The following is a 27879-nucleotide window of genomic DNA, read 5'->3' on the forward strand; positions in this document are numbered from 1 at the left end:
TAAGAACTAAGGATTTAATTACCGACCACTAATTTAACCCATTGAAGTGCGAATGTGGTCACAATTTGACCGTTAATCATGTCATCACTGCGTGCAATAAATTGAAAAGGAAAGACTCCCTGTACGAAGTTTAATGGAAAATGCCAAATTTCAATATACCGTCCAAAATGTACTCTTCTCCCCTCGGAATATGTCATATAAATTTTATGAAGCTATCGCAAAATTCATAGCAGAATCGGGAATTCACTGTTAAGTTAGATGCGTTAAAAGGGCACTAGTCAAAGAAAGATAACTGGTTGTGTAGACCAGCTTGGCCCCTAAGCCACCTGGATGCTTTAATAATATGCGAACAAATTACATATCTAGGGAACTACATATCTTGTTACAAAGAAAGGAACTTTTGTTGTAGGACGGTATGGCGGTTCAGCCTGTTGCATGATCTAATATAATAACACACAAGGGAAAAATAATGACAAAATAAAGTAATAAGGGCCTACACAACCATTATTAACAATGACTGCGCATCAATCAATTTAATTTAACCCGTGTTTAAAAATTTATTTATTCCTATAAATGGTTCAATTTGTGTTGCTGCTGGCTCTTCTTTTCTTTTCAGGTAACTTTTTATTTGTGAAGAGCCATACGCAAGGAAAACTCTAATGGAATGCCTCCAACTTTTAAACTTGAAGTCTTGAACTCTTAGTTAATTTTTAACAACATGGAACTTATTGGACGAATACTTTTAATATGTAAATAATGTACGGGTCCAGATATGTGGTTTTTACTGCGAGCACTTCGCTTTTCCACATAATGCCAGAGGATTCTTTTTTCCCAACGGGTTTTTTCTATCTGCTCTGATGACGCCAAACATCAATCAGTTGGACCTCCTGTGTTAACTTTATTATGACAAAGGGAGAAGACGGGTCGCCCTCTCTTCTCACGACGGCGAATTTATAGGTGTGCTTTAAGAAACGTTTGGTATCCGAGGACTTTTTATTTTGTGTTTTTAACAATTTTCAAGTGTAAATAATTTAATTAAATCAACCTGTCCATAATATCATATTCATTGTATTGAACGTTAAATCTTTAATAAACAACAAAACAACATTCACCATTATCTTCACTTAAAAAATTACTTAGAAAGGACACTATTGGATCTCTCTTATATTCAGGTAAGCTCTCTATGTATAATTTGAATGTTAAACGTTATAAATATATATATTTATTTTAACTAAAGATTTAGAAGTATATCCTTTTATATCGGATAAGTACCATTAGTAGAATCGAGTATTTGGAATTATATTTATAGCACGACTTTAATGGGTTAACAGGTTTAACCAGAGGCGGTAGGCCGAGGGATTAAACCTGTTAACGAATGAAGCGTGACACCTGCTCAACATGCTTTTTGTTATTACACAGAAAACCCAACCCACTTCTCTATATGATTTCTACTAAAACTAGTGTAAACCAGCAAAAATGTGCAATAACATAGAACATGTCTAGTTATTGCACTGTTAAGCTCCACCCAATCTACTAGAGGGGAAACAATCTGCTTATTCAACGAAAAGAACAACGGAAGATTTCCCGTCCATGTTACAAATCCTTTTATATCTGTTAAATACGATTAGTAGAATCGAGTATTTACGGAAGCGTATAGGGGTCATGCAAAATTTTGTAGAAGGTCTCGAGATCCTGCGATCCTGGGATACTTTCTCGAAATCCCGTGATCATCTGATAATCTTCTCGAGATCTCAATTTAATGTTCCCGAAATCCCCTGATAATGTTCCTGGGATATTGACATCCTGTGTAAATTTCCTCGAGAATTCGAGTTAATGTTCTCGACATATTGACATCCTATGTAAATTTTCTTGAGATCCCGAGTTAATATGAAACCTTATATGATAGTGTCTACACGTTGTGAAGCAACCTTTGGCCAAATACTTCGCACCAATGAAATTAAAAACCCTACCACGTTAGCTTTAATGTGTGAAGCTTTAAATTATAGACATGCTTGTTAAATTATTTCAATTTTAACCTGTTGGCGACGTTTAATTGAAAATGTCATTGTTTGCATGGTTTTCGGACCATATTTTGTTTTAGAATAAATCTAGATACTGAGTTTATTGTCTTGTGGCACAAATGCTTCGGATCAAAGTAGGAATAACGCCGTAACAAAACGCTAGGGAGCGCTGCAAATCAATAAGGTTCACTGTTCCGCCGAAAATAAATAGGGTTCCCCTGCTTATGACACTAATGATTCAAAAAAAATTAGAACGATAGCCACACAAAGTGTGGAGATACGCCCACGCAGCATCTATGCCTCTCAATAGAAGATTATTGGAAAGGAAAACTTGATTGTTTAATAAATTGAATAAGGATCTAGCATTCATCAAGAAATCTAATCTTTATCGTGTTCACGTGCTTGTTATATCTCTGGGACAGAAAACCTTACATTGCTGAAAATTAACAGGGGTCATCCATGTCGCGGAACACTGAATATCGAAAATCCATTAAAACAAGGTTTTTAAAGAATGGAATTAAACGGAAGATCGCTAACCATTGAATATCAATAAATTTCATGACCCCAAAGCTTCACACTAAATTGTTAAACTGAACAAGGCTTTCAGGGAGCGGGCGGGGGGGGGGGGGTATATTAAGGAACAGAAGGTCACAGAATGCTGAATATCGATAAGGATCATCCTCCCATCGTCACATATTTGAAAAAAATTGAAAAAATACGAACAAAGAGGGTAACTCTGGAACAGAAGTTTGCGGAGTACTGAAAATCGAAAGACCCCAGTGCTCTTACAACACATTTGAAAAACAAAATCAGTTAATAAAAACTGTAGCCTCTATTTCGTTAACAAGGTTTTCGGAAAAGGGGGGTAACTCCAGAACGACAAGGTGTGCTAAAAGCGACAGGGACCGTCCTCTCATGGCCCAAATACTTTACATTAAATTTGAAAGGGGTAGGGTGGGTTGGTGGGGTAAACTCCGAAACGCGTAGACCAAAAAATACCCGAGATCTCGAGAAAATTTATTCAGGATGGCAAGATCCCGTGAACATTAACTCGAATTCTCGAGATCGTTAACACAGGATGGGAGATTCTCGAGAAAAGTATTAGGGTATTTCGAGAAAATTAAATTGAGATCTCGAGAAAGTATCACAGGATCACAGGATCTCGAGGTCTTCTACAAAATTTTGCATGACCCCTATACGCTTCCGTAGTACCCTATGCATATATATTATTACAAGCTGCACCACCCTATACATTGTATTTATGTTATATTGTTATTAATGTTTGAATGTTAATAATTAAATCATCTTCACTTAAAGATACTTTATGGGAGATTTTAATAGAGAGTTGGCCATTCTTGCTATAACAGTTCAAAAATAGATGATAAAAGAAGAATATATTGAAAATTTCAGTCAAATTACTTTATTCTGAACAAAGTTATCGCCATTGTAATTTTTGACTATAAATAGGAGTCAAATCCCTCTTCACCGTCTACGAGAATGCAGGCCGTTTGATTGACAGGCGTTAACTCCACCTACATAATCTCGATTATCAAGTAACGTTTTCAATTCGTATCACATTTATTTTTACTACAAATTAAAAATAGGACTTTTATTATATAGATAAGATGCGAAGGTTTTAAAGGAATCCCCAGGCATAATCATAGCCGACTTCTTCAATCTTGTACTCCCGAAGCAGACCAATTGAAATAGGAAACATTGATCCAATGGGGCTGCATGGACTGCAATTCAACTGGGGGGATGTTAGCTGCGATGTTTATCAATTTCCATAATTTTTCTGTAAACGCAAGTGACAAAAGGGCGTATAATACCGACATCCAAACTCTCATTTTAACCACAAATAAACATAGTATCAAGGCCGTATATATCGAACTTTCAATCACACTGACCGACATATGCGGCCTCGCTCAACAGCGGCCTCGCATCGTACACTCTATCATTCAGCCTCGATCTAAAATTTCCCGGAGTATGACGTCAACGTAACGGTTAATCTCAGATTGCGACGCCATTTAAAAATGTAATCAATGAATGAAATCCTGTTTAAATCCAAGCGAATCCAAGTCATCCGTGGGTCTACAGAGTTGATTTTATGCTTGTTGTGTAAATAAAGATCTAATTTATAATTTCTATGACATCTGAAGCCTAAATTTAAAACTTGCAATAATCAGATTTAGCTCTTGCATAATGCATGTTATGCAAGAGCAAAATCTGATTTTTACAGGTCTTTCTTTAGGCCTGAAATGTTATCTAAATTATTAATTAGACATTAATTAACTTATCCAGACCATAATGAACTCTCGGTGTCAACGCTAGCTTTGATATTGACTGGATTAGAATCATATATGCTGCTTAACGCTCATTGATAATTAAACCAAAAAATGGATAATCGAGATTATGCTTTTTATCGTGCTGACTTTAGTAATGATGATCGAGGCTAGGCGGAAATTTCAATCGCTTTATTCTCGGTTCATAGTGGATCAATTTGACTGGAATTTTCCGCAAAATACCTTTACATTATCTAGTTTTTAAATTTTATAGTGAAAACTGCAAACTCATTATCTAATTTTCCATAATGTATCTTTAATAATTTACTAGGAAACGACAACATTGGATCTGTCTTATATTCAGGATAAATAAAACCAAAGAAACAACACTTTTACACTATACAATATAGTGTAATATACAATATCAATATCTACTTTACGGGTTGATGTCCCTCCCACAGTAAAGAAGTGGACTGCGGAATTTAAGCGTGGCAGAAAGAGTCTTGTCAAATATTTCTGCAAGATTGATGCCAAGGCACTTGATCCTGATAATATTTTGGCCAGATTTGTAACCATAGATGAGACGTGTTCCCAACAATTAAAAAGAACTAGCCGATCGCCATTTGCTAGTAATGATGACGTCACGTCATGTGTCAATTTGTTGTATTTTACGTCCGCTTCCACCGAGGTGATATCGCAGATGTGAACGACCTTTTATAGGGTGGCTGAAGAAAATTTATTCCTGGTCGACATCCAGGTCTTGTAACATCGTTGGCAAAAGTGTGCACACCTCGAAGGGGTCACTATAGAAAAATAAACGGAAACCATCGATTTTGTACAGGTCTTTCACTAAGGTTTCAACTTCATACAATATATAAATATATTAGTCAACCTACCATTACGTTCTTTGGTTGGCATCGCCTTCAGTGACACTGAAAACAAAAGTTTATATATTTTTTAATTGAATAATAATAGTTATTGGATGCGAATACGTGTCGGGGTACAAGTGTTGGCTGAGCCGAATGCAGATATATGTGTGGTCATTTCGGGATTGACACATGGGTCAACTTTATTTCTACTATTTGCTTGTGCGTAGGGGTCTTTAGCAGTGGACCAGGAAAAAACCCACGGGACTGAACAAGCTTCCCTACTCATGTCACGTACAAACGGGGAATAGAAACCACGCCAGTGGACGCAATGCTGGGCCTTATGATACATCGCGCACGCGCTAACCTTTCGACCACCCACCCCAGCTCCCATTGTAGATATGTAAATTAGCTATACTTAATATGGTAAATTTTGCAAGAATATGAGAGAACGTTACATTTTGTATCTTCCTACAAAATTCGTACAAATCTTGGCAATGTCGTTTCGGGTTCTAAATGGTAAATATTTACTATCATAGTACGACATAAGGAACATTTTGAGTGAATGGAATATAGGATTTGAGAGAGGAGTGTAGTTGGAGTGGTCAATTGATAATTTTATCGTGTTGATATGCATTGTATAACCTTTGTAATTAGATTTTTCAATACAATATTGTTGTTTCAGACCCGTTTTCATGGGATCTGAATACGGCACCGTAAAATATTGGGTATATCTTGAACTCGCCTTTACCGTAGATGTCAAGGGGCTCACCTAGATGGATTTTCCCTTGCTAGTGTAAACCACGTATAGTTCGGCACAGTCACTACTTTATTATTATTATTATTTTATTGCATTATTTATTCCATGATATCAGTTCATAGTTATTAAATGCCCAGGCGAAACATGTAGACACTTAAACAACAGTACTTTCGTTTAGAATTTTTAACCTTTTTTTAAAATGTCAGTCAAATTTCTTTATTCTGGACTGTTTTAAGAATATCGATTTTAAAGAGCTGACAGTTCTCGCTATAATAGTTACAAAGAAATAGCTAAAGAAAAGGGCATCTCGGAAATTTTTTCCCAGCTTTAACAGCTCCGAAGTTTAGTTTGACTCGACGTTTTACCGAAACTTGGGAAACCCGTTAAAAAATCCGACTTTTCGTCCTGTGCCGCAAACTCGGAAAAATAATTCCGGTTCCCCATCTGCGTTTAAGATATGAGTATTTACCAAAATACGAAAACTCTAAATCACTGTCTATACCACATTTTCAATGCATCATACGAAAGGACAGGGAAAAGGCATCTGGATTGAGACAAACATTAATAAAAACAAATTTCTAATCGGTACTTTTTACAGACCAACTAATTCTAACAAGAGCATCGCTAACACTGCAATATATCTCCACATTCCTGCGTTGACTGATATGGTACTTTTCAAAATGAAGAGAATGAAATATGAAATGGGCCTTTACGGTATAAGGAATAAAAATGCAATGCTAATCTATGGAGTAAAAAAGCAAAGTCGACTTTATAACAATACGCCGCCCTTAAAAAAGAGGCCTTTTCTGAATTATATTTTATTTATAGATGGACTTTTATATCTCCTGCTTTGAATAGACAACTTTTTAAAAATCTAGATCAATACGACTATAATTATTTATCATGTAACTCCACGGCAACAAAAGCCAATTCAAAAGCAAACTTAATTATATAAATCAATACACCTATAAATGTTAATACTCCTCATATCCCACAAAGATGTTTGAAACGACAAGTCGAATATTTCGGAATTATTCGTTCCGAGTATTCGGCACGAGCCTAAACCTCGGATTTATTTTCTGACTTTTCCGTTTTTTTGGTAAAACGTCCGAGTGGTCAGTAGGGCCTCTTATCATGTTAATAAATGTCTAATAATTCATATGGCATTTAAGGTCTAAACTAACACCTATTATAGGCAGATGTAGTTCGTGAATAATGCATCTTAATAACTACTACGGTTTCAACTTCATGCACCTATTGATATATAATATATAATATAAATTAACCTACCTGTATGGTCTCCTGTAGCCATCGTCATCCGTAAAACTGAAAATAAAAGTTTATATATTTCTAAATTGGATAAAAAAAAGTTATTATCAGTCGGGCTATAAGTGTTGTGTGAGTCGAATTAAACAAAAATGTATTAAATCATTCTACCTTCCAGTTTGTACAGATGCAAATTAGCACGACAGTAAGAACCTAGTTATCACCATGAAATATCATATTGTTTTCATGTTAATCTACTTTGTATTACCTTTCTAATTATATCAAAATTGTCATTTTACGAAAATAATTTTCTTGGATTAGTTTAAAGATAAAAAGATCCTCGAAACGGTAATGGGATAATTTAGATAGACTATGAAAGCTAGTCTATAATTCTACGTCCTTTTGTACAGATGTAGTTACACAAAATGCCCTATGACAACTTTCAAAGATACTTACCGTTAATAGTCTATATTCTTAATCATTAATGTTCACCGAATATCAGTGTTACTGTCAGGATTTCTTACTCAGCTGCACTATATATATATATATATATATATATATATATATATATCTACACTGAGTCAGCACACTGACGTCAACAGGTATGTATGCTCCTCCTACAAAAGCCGCCAATCAGATACGCTCACTTGAAATTACATTGAACCTGCATCGTTTAGCTCCGCCTATAAATGCAATCTTTATAATTCTAGGAATAACCCGTTGGTCGGAGGAGACGTGTTATGCTTTCTACACTAGCCGCGTCAATTATTATTGTCAAGTCTTTTACCAATCTTCATTGACAGAAATACACCATGAATTCCGGTAAGAATTTACTTTTAAAATTCAGGCCATATTTATTTACGTCAAATTAAACCAACTAATATTATCTAGGATAACCATGTGGTACTTATGGGCAAATAATTAGTTCAATTCTCTCTATTCAATAATCACACATAACTCAAAGTCATAATCGAAATGTAAGACGCTGGCTCGCTAGCCTTCGGATGGGACGGAAAACCGAGGTCCCGTGTACACATTGGCGTGCACGTAAAAGATCCCTTGGCAGTTGGAATTCGATATAAGAGTAGGTCGTAGCGCCGCTACCCGGGCAAAATGTCCCTCATAGCACACTGATAGGAGCAGGTTAGGAGCAGAACAGTAGGACGTTAAACCCCATTTCATTTCATTTCATTTTGGCTCGCTAGCCTGGTGGTTGCGTGTTCGATCCCTGCAGGGGGATCACGTGGCTAAGTGGGTAAGACTCTGGCTCGCTAGCCTGGAGGTCGGGTGTTCGATCCCTGCATTGGCCGGGAAAGTTCATTCAGATTTTCTGGCGTGGTTTCCCCTTGTCAGTGATGCAGGACGGAGGGCTTGACAAGGATAGCTGTCTAGTCGTTCGGATGGGATCCGTGTATACATTGGCGTGCACGTAAAAGATCCTATGGCAGTGGGAATTCGATAAAAGAGTAGGTCATAGTACCACTGCCCGGGCAAACTTTCCCTCATAGCACAGTAGGATGGTAAACCTCATTATGTTTCGGACCTCCGGTCGAAACACGTATTGTTTACTTAAGTGTTTTTTATTAAATTGTTTATTTTGGGGGGGGGGGGGTAGTCTGAGTTTGCAGTCAAAACTGTATATGGTGCAGAAATTCTGCCGACGTAGATAATTTCAGATTGCCCAAATCTCCTTTTTTTCTCAACGGATCTTCGTCGGGTTTTCATTTTTGGTTTCTTTCGGCGAATCACATATGGACTCTGAATGGCGGTTTTCGAAATTGGGAAGTTCGCTCAATTAGTTTTAGCATCAAAAATTTACGAAAGTTTTCTTCAACATTTTTCGAAATTCAAGATGGCTTATCTCTGTCACTATTTGAGGTATCAAGTTGACACTTAGTAGGAATAAGGAAAACCACGGTGCCTTCAAAATGGCATATTAAACAATTTTGTGACGACTTCGGAAACTTCCGATTTTTCCTGAACATGAATAGTTCTCTCCATGTTAACAATAGCTAAAATGACATATGGTGGTGTTAGCCCCAGATATTATCTATCATTTTCAGAGACCTTGTTCGATAAAATTTTCAACCGTTTGGCCACTATTCTGGATTTACAAAAACCTTTTAATCGACATTCTGCCGCCATTATAATTCAGATTTTCGAAAACTATTTTTTGTATAGAACCTATTCCATGGCAATAATTCTTAGAGAGCCGATTTTTGAATTTAAACTTGGTTTACTTCCGGTTTAACTATTTTTTGTATAAAACCTATTCCATGGCAATGATTCTTAGTGAGCCGATTTTTGATTTTAGACTTGGTTTACTTCCGGTTTAACGTTGAAATTTTTTGACCTACTATCTGGTGAGCTAGCCGTTCAATGACTCTTGACCTTTGCATATATGATGACCCTGATGTCTACTTACAACTAATATCAAAATGTTTGGTCTTGAAGTATAACTTCCAGTTAAAATGACAGGTTTTCCACTTTAATAGGTATTGGATGTTACTATATCCAAAAGGTCATGGTGTAACTTGATTGTTGACGCGACAAGGCGTGACCTGGCGAAACCGAAACTCGCCAGTACTCCTTCGGAGTTCTAGTTTCATTTCTTTTCATTTCATTTCAGAAAAATAATTTGAAATGTTGGAACGTGGTGGTTTTGTTTTCCACAAATGTTACCAAACATACAAAAATATAGCCATGATCTAAATGTGTTGTTATTGCGGTGACAGATCTTCGGTAAGGTACATAATCCCCCCCCCCCTTTCAATCTGTTTGAAAACGATATGGAGCAAACACGTGTTGACAACTCATCACGTCAAATATCATGTCGAATTGTTCGATTATGTGTTTTCCACAGAGATTACGTTACATAAACTGTCGTGTAATACAATATGCAAACTGTATGAATAAAAAATACCGAAAAGAGCTGAAGTTAAGCTCTAGTGATTTCATAATTAGAACACACTAGCTTAGCCATCTCATATCGTAACAACAGTAATATAGAAGATAGAGCAATTGAACCGTGAACCAAATTTATTCGACACTGTAACTCACAATAAATACAAGCTACATATGTTAAGAACTGAATAGTTTGTAAATTCGTTCCATTCTGTAATTTTGTTTCGTTCATTCCGGAATTTGTATGTAAACCTCTAGTGAATCTTATATAGTGTGAACTCTTCTTTTTAGATTTATGTTCAATAACGACATCGAAACTTCAAGTGTTTTGTTGTTGGAAACAAGACATGTACATGTGCTTATCAACATACGACAATATTTTAAAAATTACTATAAAGGAGAATTACGAAATCATATATATCTCAACACCGACGTTATCTGTAGATGTGAATTTTCAAAGTGCCACCCTATAAAGCAAATCAACATTTAAAATTTTAAAAAGTCGACAATTTGAAGCTGAGCTGTTACAAAACTTTACTGAATTAAAAGATATAAATTGACTTTTTAAAATGTACAAATGTTTCTTCCCCGTACATGCGCACTGTAATCACAAGACAAGTTTTGTTTTTGATCTTCTGAGTGAGTTGTCTTGGTAATTACATGTAAGCATTCTTTATTGTTCTGGTTGTAGTAATAGTGTACGTGAGATAACACTCCTTACCCGAAATTCAGTCGTCCGTCTTAATTAGCCAAGTCGTTACAGAAAATTAGCACGTTAAACCCCATTTCATTTCGTTTTCAATGCAGTCGTAAGAATTGGGGTATCCATTATTGACAACATATTCGTTGCATTCGGAGATAACGTTGTCAGCTAAGTCATTGTGCTCCTTTATTCTACTGTAAAGATTTGAATTACCGGACATGTATGAGAGGAAGAGATGCTACGTGCTGATATACGAGAAGGTGTCTATTTTAAACACCATTCAAATACACTGTCTTCTATTCACTTGATTTATTAAATAGTCGCTTTTATCTGTGTTTCTTTTTTGTGGAAATAATAATTGTCATTGATTTTTTAATTTCTTGTAGATGTATTAAGGGCAAGGTAAAGTGACACCATTTTGTCACAACACCTGAAATGGGGGGTTCTCAAAAAGGAATTTACACCAGCTTTGATGCAAATATGTTGGTATCTACATGTGCCTGAGATGATACAGAACAATAAAAAATGGATGGAAATCCAAAATAATGACTTTGAAATAAAATATTTACCAAATAATGAAGCAAATTCCTAAGTCAGGACTGCGCAGCTACAAGCTTTATAAAAAAGAACACAGGAAAATTAAACTGGCTAAAAGTTGCTCGGATAATCAAACTCCAACCATCAAGACTTGAAATCTGAAAAAAAAATAACAAAAATTAGTTATAGGATCTCAAAGTTTTCAAATATTTTGTAAACAAAAAGCCATTTTGTTTCATGCACTACTTTCACTGCAGATGTATGGTGTACCACTAGTGGCACATTGGACAGCAATATTGCCCCTATGATATGAGGTACACATTGTACAAATAGCCTTCATATTCCGGATATGACATCTAATTACAATAATAGCAGCCTTTTTGCAGGGATTTTTCATGACTTGAATACAGAGCTATATTACAATGTACATGTATGTATGTCTGCTAAGGCTTATTACATGTATATAGTTATGCCATAATGGACACAAACTAGGTCATTTTGGGACTAACACATGGTTCAAATTTATTTCAATAATACGCTAGTGTGTAGGGGTCTTTAGCAGTGGAAGGACCTGGAGAAGAACCATGAGGCGTGACAGGCGACCCTACTGCCTGTCACATACAAGTGGACAACTGAAACTACGCCACTGGACTCAATGACGGACCTTGTGATCAAATGTGCACACGTTTAATGTGCACAATTTGTTATACCCACCTGTTATTATATTAAAGTCAACAAATCCTAAATCACATTTCAGTTCCTGGCCTATATTTCTGAAAAATTAATAATGTAAAGGTGTATTTTTCAATTCATTTTCTAAATCCAGCACATACACAAATTCTCAATATACATGTATATGTGTAAATATTCAGCATTATTTGCAAACTTTCCAATGGGAAGTGATATTAGATGTTCTAGTTAAGCCCTAATTAGATGCTGACATACATGAATCACATCCATTCACAGATGTACAATGTTTCTGTCTTCTAGAAGGCCTACACAGATTTGTAAACTTGCCAACAGGGTTAGTGTAATATTAATAGTAATATTTTGGGCATACCCTGCCCATGCACAACACTTGTCACTTTGCAAAAGTGTAACTTAACTGTCTAGATAGGACATGTTTTTGATTGGCATGTATTTAATGGTTGCTTTTGGTATGCTAGATTTAAAAAAAGACAGCTACCATTGTAGATACATTAACCATATTCACATATTTTATTTGACTCGGAATGTTTAATGTTTTTGAGGGTTTTTTTCATATAAATTGACAATACGTACCATTTTAAAGTTTTTTTTATCATAAATGCCACATAATTTTTAATGCTTCTTTAAATTCCATATCAATCATAGTTTTGCCTGTATATCTGTCAAATTACACAATTCTCTAACTCAATATCATCCAAAGTCTTCCACCTTGAAAATAGAAATTATTTGTCAGTTTAAATCAACATTGATGTTGTGATCTTACCGGGAAAAGGTGGGCTTCTGATATCCTATATTTAAGACAAAATAATCATTTTACCATTGGTACACGTATTGTGTACCATAATGCGTTTCAGGACCTTTTGTAATAAGGTACTCGAAGAACGAGGCTAGACATATTCCCCAAGTGATGTTAAGCGGTGATGCCATATTCTTATCTGGAGAGTATGCACAATAAATACTATTATTGTAGACTGGAATAACCAGACGCTAGTGATTGTCATTTAATTGAGACTACTGACATATTTCGCCGAACATAATTGAATTGAAATTTGAGTAAAAACGGAAACGATTGAATGTAAATCAGTTACATTATTATACGCGTTGCTACCCATTTGTGTCAATTTCTAGGTCTCAAATATTAGCGATTTACCTCCTTTAACTTTAAAGCAACAGGGCCACCATAATCTGCGTAGATTATCTTGTCCAATTCTGTAAAATAAGAATAAAAATTACAAGGTATATCAGTGAAAAGTTTATATGAAACAAATCCTAAATAAACGACACATAATTATAATAGTATAATTATTATATAATAATTTCAAAAATGAAAAACCCAACAAACCATGTCTTAAATAAAGTAAGACACAAAAATAATTTAATAATATAGGCCTATATAGGCTAAAACTTGATAATTTTAACTTATATATAAACCCATTAAATTTATCACTAGAAGAAATTGAAAATATCCAACAATTAATTTTCAAGTTAATAATAATGCATTTTCATCATTTTGGCAAAGTTTTAATTTCAAAAAGCCCAAATGATAAGGCAAATAAATTGAAGTCTGTCGTCTTTGGCATGTGCTACCTTTGGCGTTCCGTAGTCCCAAACAAAATACAGGATAAGCAATTAAAAACTATTTTTGTTCCAAATTGATACCACCCAACATAAGTTGCAATGCAAGAATGCAGCGTGTACTTACCAATATGAAAATAAAATTTATTCAACGAATTTGAGATCACTTGACGACGAAACCACATGTACCAACTTATTTGACAGTTCGTCCCATCTTTCTAAAAAAAACATATCTCCAGAGATCGGCTATCCGATCACAAATGACACCGATCTACATAATGCCACACTACCTTTCAAATTTTCTCCTTACAAAACATTTCTCTCAAAATATTCACGAAATATAGTTTTTGCCAAATTTCTTAATTGTTGACATTTGGAGGCCGACTGACAACTTCTAGAAGTTCTGCAGCGACTGGCAATAATCCGGCAAAGCCAATTTAAATTCTATAAGTTACACTTCACCAACAAATTGTACTACAAGCAACATAATCTTACTGATATGTGTCAAATAGTATGCCACATAATATGACACTTATTACAGCAAATTATAAACTTGAGCCAAAAACTCATTGAACGCGGAGTAATGCCTGTAAAGGGTGAGGGTCGTTTGAGCTGTGTTCGGAACTACAAATTGTATATAATGGGTGATCAGAAAGAAACTGCAACGGTTAGGGTTTTAAAAAAATATATAGGTATGTAAATAATTCATTTCCCTCGATTTGTATTCCGTCAGTAGGTTCGATCAACCTGACGATTTTTCGTGCTTCAGTGATATGTCAACAGAGGGTCGCTGGAGAAGAAAGGCGAGACGAAATAACAAAATGGCTAAAGCACATGCGAGTATGTACCTAACGTAATGAAATACGCATTACATAAATAGAGAGAGGTTAATTGAAAAAGCGAGCCTCGACGGTTGTTGTACACACCATGGGACAATAGTTGAATGTGATAAGTAACGTCAGAAAGTTCAAATAATTCTTGTAGGTGTAACCGCGTTTGTTGGACATTTTGCGATATTTTCACCATAAATTTACGCCTCAATGATCCCAAGATCTGTTTAAAGGGTCAGTGGTAGTAAAAAAATGGTCTGTAATTTTAGACTTTTGTATCCAAGGACCACTGTTCTGGTTTTTGAAATAAATTTTTCATCTTTTCAGGTGCTGTGACAAAATGGTGTCACTTTACCTTGCCCTTAATTACCCGAAACTTTGGCTATCACAACTGATCAGCAAGGTGTTTAGTTGGACATGTTAAGATTACAATGTATGCAACAATTCAGAAAAATCTGACTATTCAGTTTTTAAGTTAAAAAGAGTTTAAGATACAAGTGACAAGTAAAATAACCCAACAGTTTCAAAATGTTCAGCAAACGTTGGTTCTTTGCTCCGAGTAATATCTAGTGGTGAATTGTTTGATCATTAAGTCCATTCAGTTTTTAAGTTAAAAGAGTTTAAGATACAAGTGACAAGTAAAATAACCCAACAATTTCAAAATGTTCAGCAAACGTTGGTTCTTTGCTCCGAGTAATATCTAGTGGTCAATTGTTTGATCATTAAGTCCATTAAACATACATTCATTATGCAAGAGCTAAATCTGCCGATTGCATGTCTTTCTTTAGGCCTGAAATATTAACTAAATTATTAATTAGACATTAATTAACTTATCCAGACCATAATCAACTCTCGATGTCATCGCTAGCCTGCGATTCTTACTGGATTAGGATCCGATTTGCTGCTCAATTTTCATTCATGATTAAATCATAAAATGGATAATCGAGACTATGTTTTTTATCGTACCGACTTTAGTAATGATGATCGAGACTAGACCAAAAATTAAATCGCTAAATTCTCGGTTGATAGTGGATCAATTTGACTAAAATTTTCAGCATATTCCCTTTACATTATCTAGTTTTTAACTGTTATAGTGAAAACTGCCGGCTCTTTATCTAATCTCCCATAATGTATCTTTAAATTTATTTGTTGAATATCATATTATAGAAAAGTTGTGATTAAATTGCAACAATTAGTATTTTAATGAATTGGGTTTAATTCTTATATATTGAATGAATTTAATGCAGAAAATAAATAGAATAAAGATAAATCAATATTTTATATCTTCAAATGGTATTTTAAATAGACGGACTTTCATATTCATTTCGTTTAGACGTTTCTAATTTTAACAGAAGAAATCAATTAATTCTGTCACGATTGCCATCACGACTCCAGGTTCATTTTTGATTACATGTAACTGAAATTCTAATACTCTCGCTGTCGAGGCAAGGCTCAGAATATAACCGCTTGGTCACTTAAAGCTCAACAATTATAGCATAAAACATTAGTGAGGCCGATATCCATGTTTTTTATAAATCATCCAGCAATCAAAGTACTGATCTATAATTATCCAAAGAAAACAATACGGATGATTTATCCTCTGAAATACGGGATTTTCCTAATTTTAGTTTCAGGTACCATTGCAACTTGATCAATGTATCGAATCTATGTTTAAGCACCACCTGAATTCCACAGAAGTCCCTTCATTATCATATACATGTATTCATTTGGTGTTAAACGAAAAAGATAAATGTCAAAACTTAGTTCCCGCTTCTATCGTAAGGTGAACTAGAACTAGCCAAATAGTCAAAGAAAGGATCATTAAATCTTGCTGCTCCTTAAAAGAATTTTTACTTTGGAATAAGGAAGGGCCTTGGGTAACTGTTTTGTTGACCCTTTGTGGATTTATTATTTATGTTTATCCTTCAGATATAAGACTGGTGTTACTGGGAAAGACAGGTGCAGGCAAAAGTTCACTGGGAAACAGTTTACTTTGGAGAAAAGAGTTTAAATCCTCCCCGCTACAGATCACAAATACCTCCAAACCAGAATGTCGACGTGGATCGACTCAACTTGTGGATGGAACCAAACTAGTTATTGTTGATACACCTGGAATTGCTGATACTAAAGTGTCTACCATGGACACATTTGACGAACTTACACGATGTATAGAGCTTTCGCACCCAGGTCCCCACGCATTCCTGTTAGTCCTGAAGATTGATAGATTTACACAGGAAGAGATGGACACAATCAAACACCTCAAATATTGGTTTGGGCAGGATATCATGAAATACGCAATTTTCGTTTTCACCGGTAAAGATTCGCTGAATTATGCTGGTTTATTAATTAACGAGCATGTTCAGAACAGTCCAACTGAACTGAAAGACCTTATAGCGGAAGCAGGCGGACGTTTTACAGCAATCAACACTCGGGGTCGTGGCCCTGAACTTGAAATAGATGTTAACACCATAATGACTCTAGTGAAACAAACCATGCGGGTTAACAACGATCAACATTACACCCAACAAATGTACAGCCAGGCTGTGAAGGCGCGGAAAGGACAAACGAATCTGGTGGAAGACGAGGAGTTTCAAGATATAAAGGATTTGCGATTACGGGAGATAGCGAAAAAGTACAAGAGACAAGGTGTTGAACGAGGACCAAATATTGTAACTTGGTTTCTTAAATGCTGTAGATATCTCTATCGGGCAGTAGGATATGTGTCAAAAACTATTTTTACATGTTGGACCAATACCGCTACTTTTCTTGTTGTTCTTCTTATTCTTGGTTTTGGGGTGACGATGCTCTTCAGAAAGCCCGGTCGAAATGAAAATTAGCGTGCGTCTTCTTTGCACAATTCTGCATCGATTTAGTGAATTAGATTTTTGAATTTCATCCAACAACAAGGTCGTTCCTTGTCCATAGTACGATCGTACTTGTTTTATTCAATGCTGTACATGGTTAGTAAGATACTTGGTTTATTCAATGCTGTAACATGGTTAGTAAGATACTTTGGATTTTATTTATGCTGTAAAAATTTCAACGCAATGACGGAATGAAATGTGCTGATATGAGAGTTAGTCTATTTTAAATTCCATTTAAAGATATAAAATGTTTATTGATCTTTTGTCTGTATTTATTTTCTGTCTTGATTCATTTAATTAATCTCATAGAAGAATTAAACCATTTACCTAAACTACTACTAGTTATTCCAATATAACCACAACTTTGCCCGTGCTTTTTCTATAATATGGAGTATCTAAGTATGAATTTAAAATCATAAACTATGGTTCGAAAACCGACTTAAATTTAGGTGTCATTTTATTGGGATTATTTGTTGGTGACAGATGCGTCTAGGATAAGCTAACTGTGAAATTAGATTCTTAATTTGAAAACAAATTAATCAGGTTTCAAGAACAAATCATGTAGCTTATCAGGTAGCAGATGCACAAATCAACATTAACATTTAAATCTATAAATGGAACAAATCAAATACTGTAAAGTCAAATATATAAAATAACTTGGAATATACTAATGTCAAGTTTATACATGTATCTTGGCAAACAAAGTATCTTTTATTAAACATAAATTTGAATAATTAAAAATATGTCACGTAAACAAGTCACGTGAACACTGACACCTTTATTGGTTCTTGATGATGAAGTATTTTATTAAGATATGGTAATGGAATTTTCCTATTCAGTGACGATTTTGATCGCATTAATATGTCACAATAAACTATTTTCCCCGGTATTACACGATTCTTTGAAAATGTACTCCCGGGGAAGAATTGAATCACCAAAACAACCTGAGATCGCTATTGAAAAATAATGACGTATAAACTTGATCTTGTTTATAAAAAGTGTGTGGATGAAATGACTGTAGATGCGTTTGTAATTAGAATACAATTATTTTTAGGAGACGGAATTTCCTCCATGCACAATAAACATACTGAAATAAAATCAGTAAAACATGCACGTATTATTCCTTTACAGTAACAATGGACTTATTCGTCACATGTCATACTTATATGATAATTATCAGATTAAATTACATCTGTTAAAGGTAGATATTATCTTCCCATTCATATATAAATCATCCCGACATTGTTTGAAAAGAAATGAAATGGTGTTTTATGGCACGCTAACTCCAACCGGGATATTATAGCGTCAAATATGATAAAATATGAGACGGGCTAAATTATATCCATACGCATAAATAAAAACAAGTATCACAGGTAATGGGTTCTCGACAATAAAAATAAATATAACAATGCATATGAAATATTTAAAATATAAACATGAAAAGATGCATGTATATACAATTAAAATACAGATGTGACGTCATCCTTATCAATATATTACATAATGTTTCGCTCTCGACCATTAAACCACACTGAAAATTCGCTCTCGACCATTAAAACACATTTGAAATTCGCTCTCGACCATTAAACCACACTTAAAATTCCCTCTCGACCATTAAACCACACTTAAAATTCGCTCTCGACCATTAAACCACACTTAAAATTCGCTCTCGACCATTAAACCACACTTAAAATTCGCTCTCGGCCATTAAACCACACTTAAAATTCGCTCTCGACCATTAAACCACACTTAAAATTCGCTCTCGACCATTAAACCACACTTAAAAATCGTAACAAAACCTCGTCTCATTTAAAAAGAGAGAGAGAGAAATGGGGTTTAACGTCCACTCGACACAAACTAGGTCATTTCGGGACAAACATATGGTTTAATTATATTTCAAAAATTTGCTTTCGCGTAGGGGTCTTTATCAGTGGGAGGAAACCGGAGGACCCGGAGAAAACCCACGAGATTGGACAGGCGACCCTACTCCTTGTCACGTACAACCGGGGATTCGAAACCACGTAAGTTGACTCAATGACAGGCCTTATGATACAGCACGCACATGCTAACCATTCGGCCATCCAACCCCCCTCATTTAAAAAGTCTTAACGAGAAAACTATACAATGAACCATGGTTTTTTGTTTTTTTTTTAGATATTTTCAAAATTTCATCATTCAATCCGCCTTTCGGCCGACGATCACCAAGGATTGCAACACACGTCGTACAAGTTACTGCATGGATAGCCAGCACAAGCGCCCGACGAGAGCAGTCAGTGATATAATATACTCAGATTTTACTTTGGAAAGGTTAAAAGATAACACTGAAATGAGTTTGAATTACTACCATTATGTACAAAACGTTTTGATGAATACATTCAACAAATATGTTGACATTGGGTCGCCCTGTCTAACGCCGCATTATATTGTTGATATAGTTTGTAGCGTAGCCTTGATTTATAAACGCACATTTTTTGTTGCTGTACAATGTTTTGATCCACCTTGTACTATGGAATCTAATGCTTTAGTGAAGTCGATAGGCAGGAAAAAGCTAATAATTGTCCGTTGCTGCTCAACGCTCATTCATGATTTGATTATAAAATGGATAATCGAGACTGTCGTTTATCGTACTGACTTTAGTAATTATGATCGAGGCTAGGCCTTAAAGTTCAATCACTAATACTCGGTTCAGAGTGGAATTAATTTGATTGAACTCTTCAGCACATTTCCTTTACATTATCTAGTACATGTATTTTAACTATTATAGTGAGAACTGTCAGCTTTTACTCTAATCTCCCATAAAGTATCTTTAAACCAGCTAACTCGCTAATATTTGGGACCTAGAAATTGACACAAATGGTTCGCAATGCATATAAGAATATAATATGAATGCATATAAACTGACTTACATTCAATCGTTTCTGCTTTTATTGTAATTTCTAATCAGTTATGTTCGGCGAAATACGCCAGAGGTTTCAATCGAATGGCAATCTGTAGCGTCTGTTTATTCCAGTCTACATCGATAAAATTTATTAGGCATGTTCTCCAGAATATGGCGTCACTGTTTGACATGAATTGTGGAATCTGTCTAGTCTCGTTCCTCGCGCCCCTTGTTACAAATGGCGCTGAAACACATTGTACACGATTCGTGTATCAATGGTAAAATGTTTATTTTGTCTTAAATACTGGATATCACATTGTACAAGATTCGTGTATCAATGGTAAAATGTTTATTTTGTCTTAAATACTGGATATCAGATGCCCATATTTTCTCGGTAAGATCACAACATCAATGATGATTTAAATTGACAAATAATTCGTGTTTCATTGTCAAAGACTTTGGATGATATTGAGTTAAGAGTTTTAGCAACTTCAATGTAACAGCGGCCTGTTGTAATGTTGTATTTTTAGCTCTTATTAAAGCGAATACACATGTATGACTACACAAGGTTTCCAGTCAACATTATAATTTAAATCTATAAATGGAACAAATCAAAACATGTAAAGACAAATATATAAAATAACTTGGATAGCTTGATATTTATCAACAATTATCGCAATAGACTAATGTCTATCTTATTCATATATTTGGCCCAAATACAGTCTCTTTTATGAAAAATAAATATGTATACATAAAAATACTTCGCGAAAACTAGTAAAGGTAAAGAAAAAAACTGACACCTTTATTGATCCTTGACGGGTAAATATTTAGTTTAGATATTACCCGAGATTTTCCTATTCACTGAAGATTTTGAGATCATTATTATATCACAGTAAACTATATTCCACGAGATTACATGATTCTTTGAAACTGTATTCCCGGAGAAGAATTGAATCACGTGTTCATGTACACCACCAAAACAACCTGAGATTGCTATTGAAAAACAAAATATTTATCAACATGACAAGACCATAATCAAGTCTTGATTATATCGGATGGGTTCGATTAGAACGGATCAGCCATTTAAATTTTTTAAAAAATGGTTAAGCGGGGCTATAAGTTTCTAACAACCAGTACGGTGGTTAGAAACGTTGCACACATCTTGTAAAATCCTCAAAGGCAAATATCTTCGCTCAGAATAAAGTATTTTGCAGAAACTATTTTTGAACTATTATAGCAAGAAAGACCAGCTCTTTAACTAAATCTTACATAATGTATCTTTAATTAAGCTAAATAAGACGCAAATGACAGCTTTAATCGATGTTATCTACATCAGAATTAACTTCTGCCAGTTTCTACATTTTGACTTACACACTAGTTACTAAATTGATTGAAATAATTAATATAGCCAATAAAGAAAAACACTTGACCTTAATCTACAGTTAATAATTTATGATATTATATATGTTTTTCTAACATCCGATATCATGCTTCATAAGTGATATAACTTCCGGTCTATCTAATAACAACGCTATCTAATGACCCTGTCAGGCTGTCAAAGATACATTATCTAACAGCCTTACAATTTATTGATGTTGGTTGCGGAAGAAAATGAGTTAGACTGTTTATAATTCAAGGTGGTCACACATTGATAAATTTACCAGGGACCAATGGTAACACGCTGATTCAATTTGCGTAATACGGTTGTTAGTTGCAGAAAATTGTTGCCTTCAAAAGTTAAAGTCCACTGCAACTAATTACTACAATGATCTAACGTTGGATATGTTAGATGGTGAAGCGCGGCATAATCTTAGACAATTAAATTATCGAAGCGGGGCACCGGCAGCAGAAATTGTTTCCACCATTAATTTTGAAACGGAGGATTCCGGTGCGACGGTTGAACATCATGTACATTCACCAAACCAGAAGAAATTCAATTTGTTCTGTTTGAATTTATCTTTGAAGGACAATTGTGTCAGAATTATTAGGCAACATATTGGACTTGATGTAAAAAAAGGGTTGAACAGTTGGGCATTCCCTCAAAGCTAAAAACTCAAGTCCTTCTCGTTGATTGCATACCGCAAAGCTATTTCCGTGATAATTATATTGATGAAATTGGATGTGTGTTATTCTAGTGTGCCATAGGGAGGAGAAGGGTTCAGGTACATCATGGTTTCGTGGATATAAGTGATAATGATATTTATAACTATGAATACTATCTAATAGATAAGAAATTAAAAGAAATTTTTAAAGAAGACCAAGACGAATTGAGGGCATCAACAACATCAGAAGACGAAAAAGAAATGAAATGAGGTATATCGGCCTACTGTTCCGCTCCGACTGGGCTAATGATGGTGGGAAAGAAGAAGAACGATGATGATAATGATGAGGTGAAGATGACGGAAATACGTGATGATAATGATGGCGGGAATACATGATGAATATGATGGTGATAATAATGATGACGTAACTAGATGATGAATATGATAATGATGACGATGAGGCGAAGATGACGGAATTAAATGATGATGATGATGGGGAGAAGAATTAGATATACTCAAAAAAGTCAAGAGACGAGACCAGATACGAACTAATTCAGTAATCTATAAAAGATCAAAGATGTGTGTGTGTGTGTGTGTGTTCGCCCATCACGCTTCTTCGCCATGCTCCACCCCACGCATGTGGTATCAAATTAATCAGGATAACCCCGCGAATGTTTTAGCCCATCAAATTTGGGCCCAGTGTGAATTTAGACCCCGAGCGAAGCCGGGTATTCTGCTAGTGGGTAATAATTAGAATTGCCACCAGGCTGTGTGTCATATTATAGAAAACCATCACTTTATTTCAAAGTTTACAAAACATTATCACTGCCTATATTATAGTTAAACGATTGCAACTGACAATTACAGAATGTATAAGAACATTACTGCAAGCGGGGGCTGTGGTGCCCAGTGATTTGGCCGATGGAGAAATAAACCCCATTTCATTTAATTTTATTACGCTTATAACCGGATTATAACATTTGGCCATCATTGTGTTGTTATTAATTAGTACCGTTTATAGTCTACACAGTTAGTATTATATTACAATTCGTTTATCAGTACCTATTTCTCATTAAAATTAATTATAATCACGTGATCATGCTTTCGGTTATTAGCGCCATGTTGTCATTAGTGGTTCATCAGCTCCATGTTTCAATTTGTATTTTGTATTGTAATTTATGTTTTAATGTTTTATTAGCTCCATGTTGCCATTATTAAATTTTATTGTCGGTAACCGTTTATCAGCACAATCTTGCAATTATTAATTTGTCATTAAGGGTTTATCAGCATTATGTTAATTGTCATTAATAATTGGTCTTGCCATTAAGATATGGAAAGAAGAAACATCCAGTCTTACTAGAAGAATACTATATTCCCTTGAAAAACACCCAAGGAGCGCATACAGGAATATTAGGGATGTCTGTTCGAGTGACGTCAAGTGTTGCGCGCCAATCTGTAAGCGTTAATGGTGAGGTAAAGGTGAGGGGCTTAAACGTATAACAGATAAAAACCACGGCAAAGACGTGGGCAGTGGATAATCCGATAATTTAATTAGGCTTCGATGTTTATGATAAATAGATATCGTCTTGTGACCCCCCCCCCCCCCGCGACTTCACACCCGCTGCTAGGTACCGGCGCAGCCAAGTCACCTGGCACAAACATAACTTCTTTTAATAGATTTTTATAGCTTGGGTATTTCCTCGCGAATACAATGTTTTGAGAAAAACTTTAAGCAAAATGTTGATAGATTAATTTGAATATGTTTTAGTCCATAAAATTAGTTTGAATAATTATGTTTTAGTCCTAATATATCATAAAATCAACCAGTTTCTACGCGGGAAGGTATCTTTAACGTTTTCTCAGCACTTTATTGTCTTTATTAATTTTTCATTAAGGGTTTATCAGTCCCATTATGTAAGTATTTATTTACAAATATTGTGTTTTAATTAATCAGTACCGTTTATAGTTTTTAGTGTACATTGTTAGTATTGTATACTTCGTTTATCAATTTTTATTGTAATTAATGGTTTATCAGTTCCATGTTGTCTTTATTAATTTATATTGTAATTAATGGTTTATCAGCAGCATGTTGTGATTATTAATTTGTATTTTAATTAAAGGTTTATCTGCTCATATTGTCATTATGAAGTTTTAGTGTTCGGACTAAAGATCAGATAGCCTTATGAGACTCGTGGCTTCCATTAATTAATGTACTTCATTTCAACGAAGATTGATAAATTCACATCAGTTCGACGAGTTTTAGTTCGCGGTTAGTTCTCCGGTTTACACCAAGGGCACATAAACATTTCAATATCTTGTAAATTATCAACTAAAAGAGCATATTATTTTCTTATCTCGTGTTTTTTGGGGTTTTTTTTCTGGTTTTGTTTTTTTTGGGGGGTGGGGTGGGGGTTACAACAAGTTATCAATTTGTATCAAAACAAAACGTGAACAGTAATTTATTCTTTGAATGGCATTTAGTAATTGGAACATAATCAAAAACACACTTTTATGGATAACAATTACTATGGTTTATTTCACTGCGACGTTTCAACAAGGTTTCACAAGTCGTTATCAAGCATATATACAAATAGATAAAAAATGAGAAAGATATGAATATAAATAGAAACGTCAGTGCGAACTATCCAATGGAATGCAAGGTGAGTGAGCATGATTAGCTATAACAAGCTATTGATGTAACAAAGGTGCATAATCGTATATATTAGAGTTGGCTTATTGTACAATTAAAAGATGAAACAGGGCATTAACCAAGATTAACAAACATTGAAACCATACACAGTGTACCATAACTGAAACCAGTATATACTAAGATTACTAAATAAACACACATAAAGATCAAACTGGGGGTTTATAGAATTATATCAAACCATAATGGTTACATTGATTATAACAGTTAGGAAATATAGAATTTTACGGTTATGTTTTAAAGTTAAGTAATAAGTTGCATATATGTATTTACAAGGTGAATATATATCAAAGGGTTGAATAAAATATAAATAAATACTGATAAATTAAGCAGAGGGCCATATGATGAAACCGTTTTATAATTATAAATATGAGAGGTATAACATAACATAAAATACAAATTTTACATATTGTTAACAGAGGATTATAAAATGTGAGGGTTGTGGGTATGGAATATACAATGAATTCGGTATTGGAAAATGCCAGTAGCTAAATATGGTTTTGCATGGGGAATTACTTAGGGGGACTGTGTTACAATTTGATAATGCGGTCATATGCTCTGGGGATATAGACGCCTGGGTCTCGATTCAGTTTCGGTTCATGTCTTCTGATATTGATCGCCTCATGTATTCTTCTGATTCTTTTGCTGTGGTGGTTCACAGCCAACGTTTTAACTTTGGTCTAATCGACACGGTGTCGTGGGTTGTCATTCAGATGTTCAGCAACTGCAGATTGGTTGGTGGGGGCTTTTGACATGTGTTCTTTCAGTCGGATATCTAATGGTCTTTTAGATTCTCCAATGTAACTTTGCTGGCAACTGCAGTTGATTTTGTAGACACAGCCTTTTGGTGAGAAGGGTTTGGTGGAGTTCAACTTTCCATTCGCTTTTGCTATGTCTTTGGTTGTTGTGCCCTTCACGAAAGTGGTTTCAATATCTGCTTCCCTTTTCAATAATCTTCTGATTTGGTGAGAGATGTTACCGTGGAAAGGTATCAAGATTCTAATTGGATGTTTATCGTTTTGGGGTTTATCAGGTTTTGGTAGGTCGGCAAGTGTGGCATTGATGAGCTTGTTGACCATTTGTTCTGGGTATCCGTTGTGCTGGTTTATCAATTTTTATTGTAATTAATGGTTTATCAGTTCCATGTTGTCTTTATTAATTTATATTGTAATTAATGGTTTATCAGCAGCATGTTGTGATTATTAATTTGTATTTTAATTAAAGGTTTATCTGCTCATATTGTCATTATGAAGTTTTAGTGTTCGGACTAAAGATCAGATAGCCTTATGAGACTCGTTGCTTCCATTAATTAATGTACTTCATTTCAACGAAGATTGATAAATTCACATCAGTTCGACGAGTTTTAGTTCGCGGTTAGTTCTCCGGTTTACACCAAGGGCACATAAACATTTCAATATCTTGTAAATTATCAACTAAAAGAGCATATTATTTTCTTATCTCGTGTTTTTTGGGGGTTTTTTTTCTGGTTTTGTTTTTTTGGGGGGGTGGGGTGGGGGTTACAACAAGTTATCAATTTGTATCAAAACAAAACGTGAACAGTAATTTATTCTTTGAATGGCATTTAGTAATTGGAACATAATCAAAAACACACTTTTATGGATAACAATTACTATGGTTTATTTCACTGCGACGTTTCAACAAGGTTTCACAAGTCGTTATCAAGCATATATACAAATAGATAAAAAATGAGAAAGATATGAATATAAATAGAAACGTCAGTGCGAACTATCCAATGGAATGCAAGGTGAGTGAGCATGATTAGCTATAACAAGCTATTGATGTAACAAAGGTGCATAATCGTATATATTAGAGTTGGCTTATTGTACAATTAAAAGATGAAACAGGGCATTAACCAAGATTAACAAACATTGAAACCATACACAGTGTACCATAACTGAAACCAGTATATACTAAGATTACTAAATAAACACACATAAAGATCAAACTGGGGGTTTATAGAATTATATCAAACCATAATGGTTACATTGATTATAACAGTTAGGAAATATAGAATTTTACGGTTATGTTTTAAAGTTAAGTAATAAGTTGCATATATGTATTTACAAGGTGAATATATATCAAAGGGTTGAATAAAATATAAATAAATACTGATAAATTAAGCAGAGGGCCATATGATGAAACCGTTTTATAATTATAAATATGAGAGGTATAACATAACATAAAATACAAATTTTACATATTGTTAACAGAGGATTATAAAATGTGAGGGTTGTGGGTATGGAATATACAATGAATTCGGTATTGGAAAATGCCAGTAGCTAAATATGGTTTTGCATGGGGAATTACTTAGGGGGACTGTGTTACAATTTGATAATGCGGTCATATGCTCTGGGGATATAGACGCCTGGGTCTCGATTCAGTTTCGGTTCATGTCTTCTGATATTGATCGCCTCATGTATTCTTCTGATTCTTTTGCTGTGGTGGTTCACAGCCAACGTTTTAACTTTGGTCTAATCGACACGGTGTCGTGGGTTGTCATTCAGATGTTCAGCAACTGCAGATTGGTTGGTGGGGGCTTTTGACATGTGTTCTTTCAGTCGGATATCTAATGGTCTTTTAGATTCTCCAATGTAACTTTGCTGGCAACTGCAGTTAATTTTGTAGACACAGCCTTTTGGTGAGAAGGGTTTGGTGGAGTTCAACTTTCCATTCGCTTTTGCTATGTCTTTGGTTGTTGTGCCCTTCAAGAAAGTGGTTTCAATATCTGCTTCCCTTTTCAATAATCTTCTGATTTGGTGAGAGATGTTACCGTGGAAAGGTATCAAGATTCTAATTGGATGTTTATCGTTTTGGGGTTTATCAGGTTTTGGTAGGTCGGCAAGTGTGGCATTGATGAGCTTGTTGACCATTTGTTCTGGGTATCCGTTGTGCTGGTTTATCAATTTTTATTGTAA

At 34.9% G+C, this 27879-nt stretch overlaps 1 protein-coding gene and 1 long non-coding RNA gene across 3 annotated transcripts; one reads left to right on the plus strand and one right to left on the minus strand.

Annotated features, from left to right (window-relative positions):
* Positions 1 to 5199: 5199 nt before the first annotated feature.
* LOC130014392 (uncharacterized) lies at positions 5200 to 7728 on the minus strand. The gene is made up of 3 exons (XR_008789390.1): positions 7652 to 7728; positions 7220 to 7255; positions 5200 to 5235 (listed from the first exon to the last, which is right to left on the minus strand). It is a non-coding gene; the product is annotated as an uncharacterized LOC130014392 (long non-coding RNA).
* Positions 7729 to 7887: 159 nt separating this feature from the next.
* On the plus strand, positions 7888 to 20836 carry LOC130014393 (GTPase IMAP family member 4-like). 2 transcript variants are annotated; one of them, XR_008789391.1, is made up of 3 exons: positions 7888 to 8017; positions 16382 to 17528; positions 19471 to 20836. XR_008789391.1 is itself a non-coding variant. In XM_056103522.1 (2 exons), the coding sequence occupies exons 1-2, from the start codon at positions 8008 to 8010 to the stop codon at positions 17287 to 17289; spliced, it is 918 nt and encodes a 305-aa protein (XP_055959497.1). In that variant the 5' UTR covers positions 7888 to 8007; the 3' UTR covers positions 17290 to 17579. The 2 variants fall into 2 exon arrangements, 1 of the variants encoding a protein (XP_055959497.1); XM_056103522.1 differs by lacking the exon at positions 19471 to 20836 and having other exon boundaries at positions 16382 to 17579.
* The last annotated feature ends 7043 nt before the right edge of the window (positions 20837 to 27879 follow it).

The sequence above is a fragment of the Patella vulgata genome, unplaced genomic scaffold (genome assembly GCF_932274485.2).
Source record: "Patella vulgata unplaced genomic scaffold, xgPatVulg1.2 scaffold_55, whole genome shotgun sequence".
In the NCBI taxonomy this organism is placed as follows: domain Eukaryota; kingdom Metazoa; phylum Mollusca; class Gastropoda; family Patellidae; genus Patella; species Patella vulgata.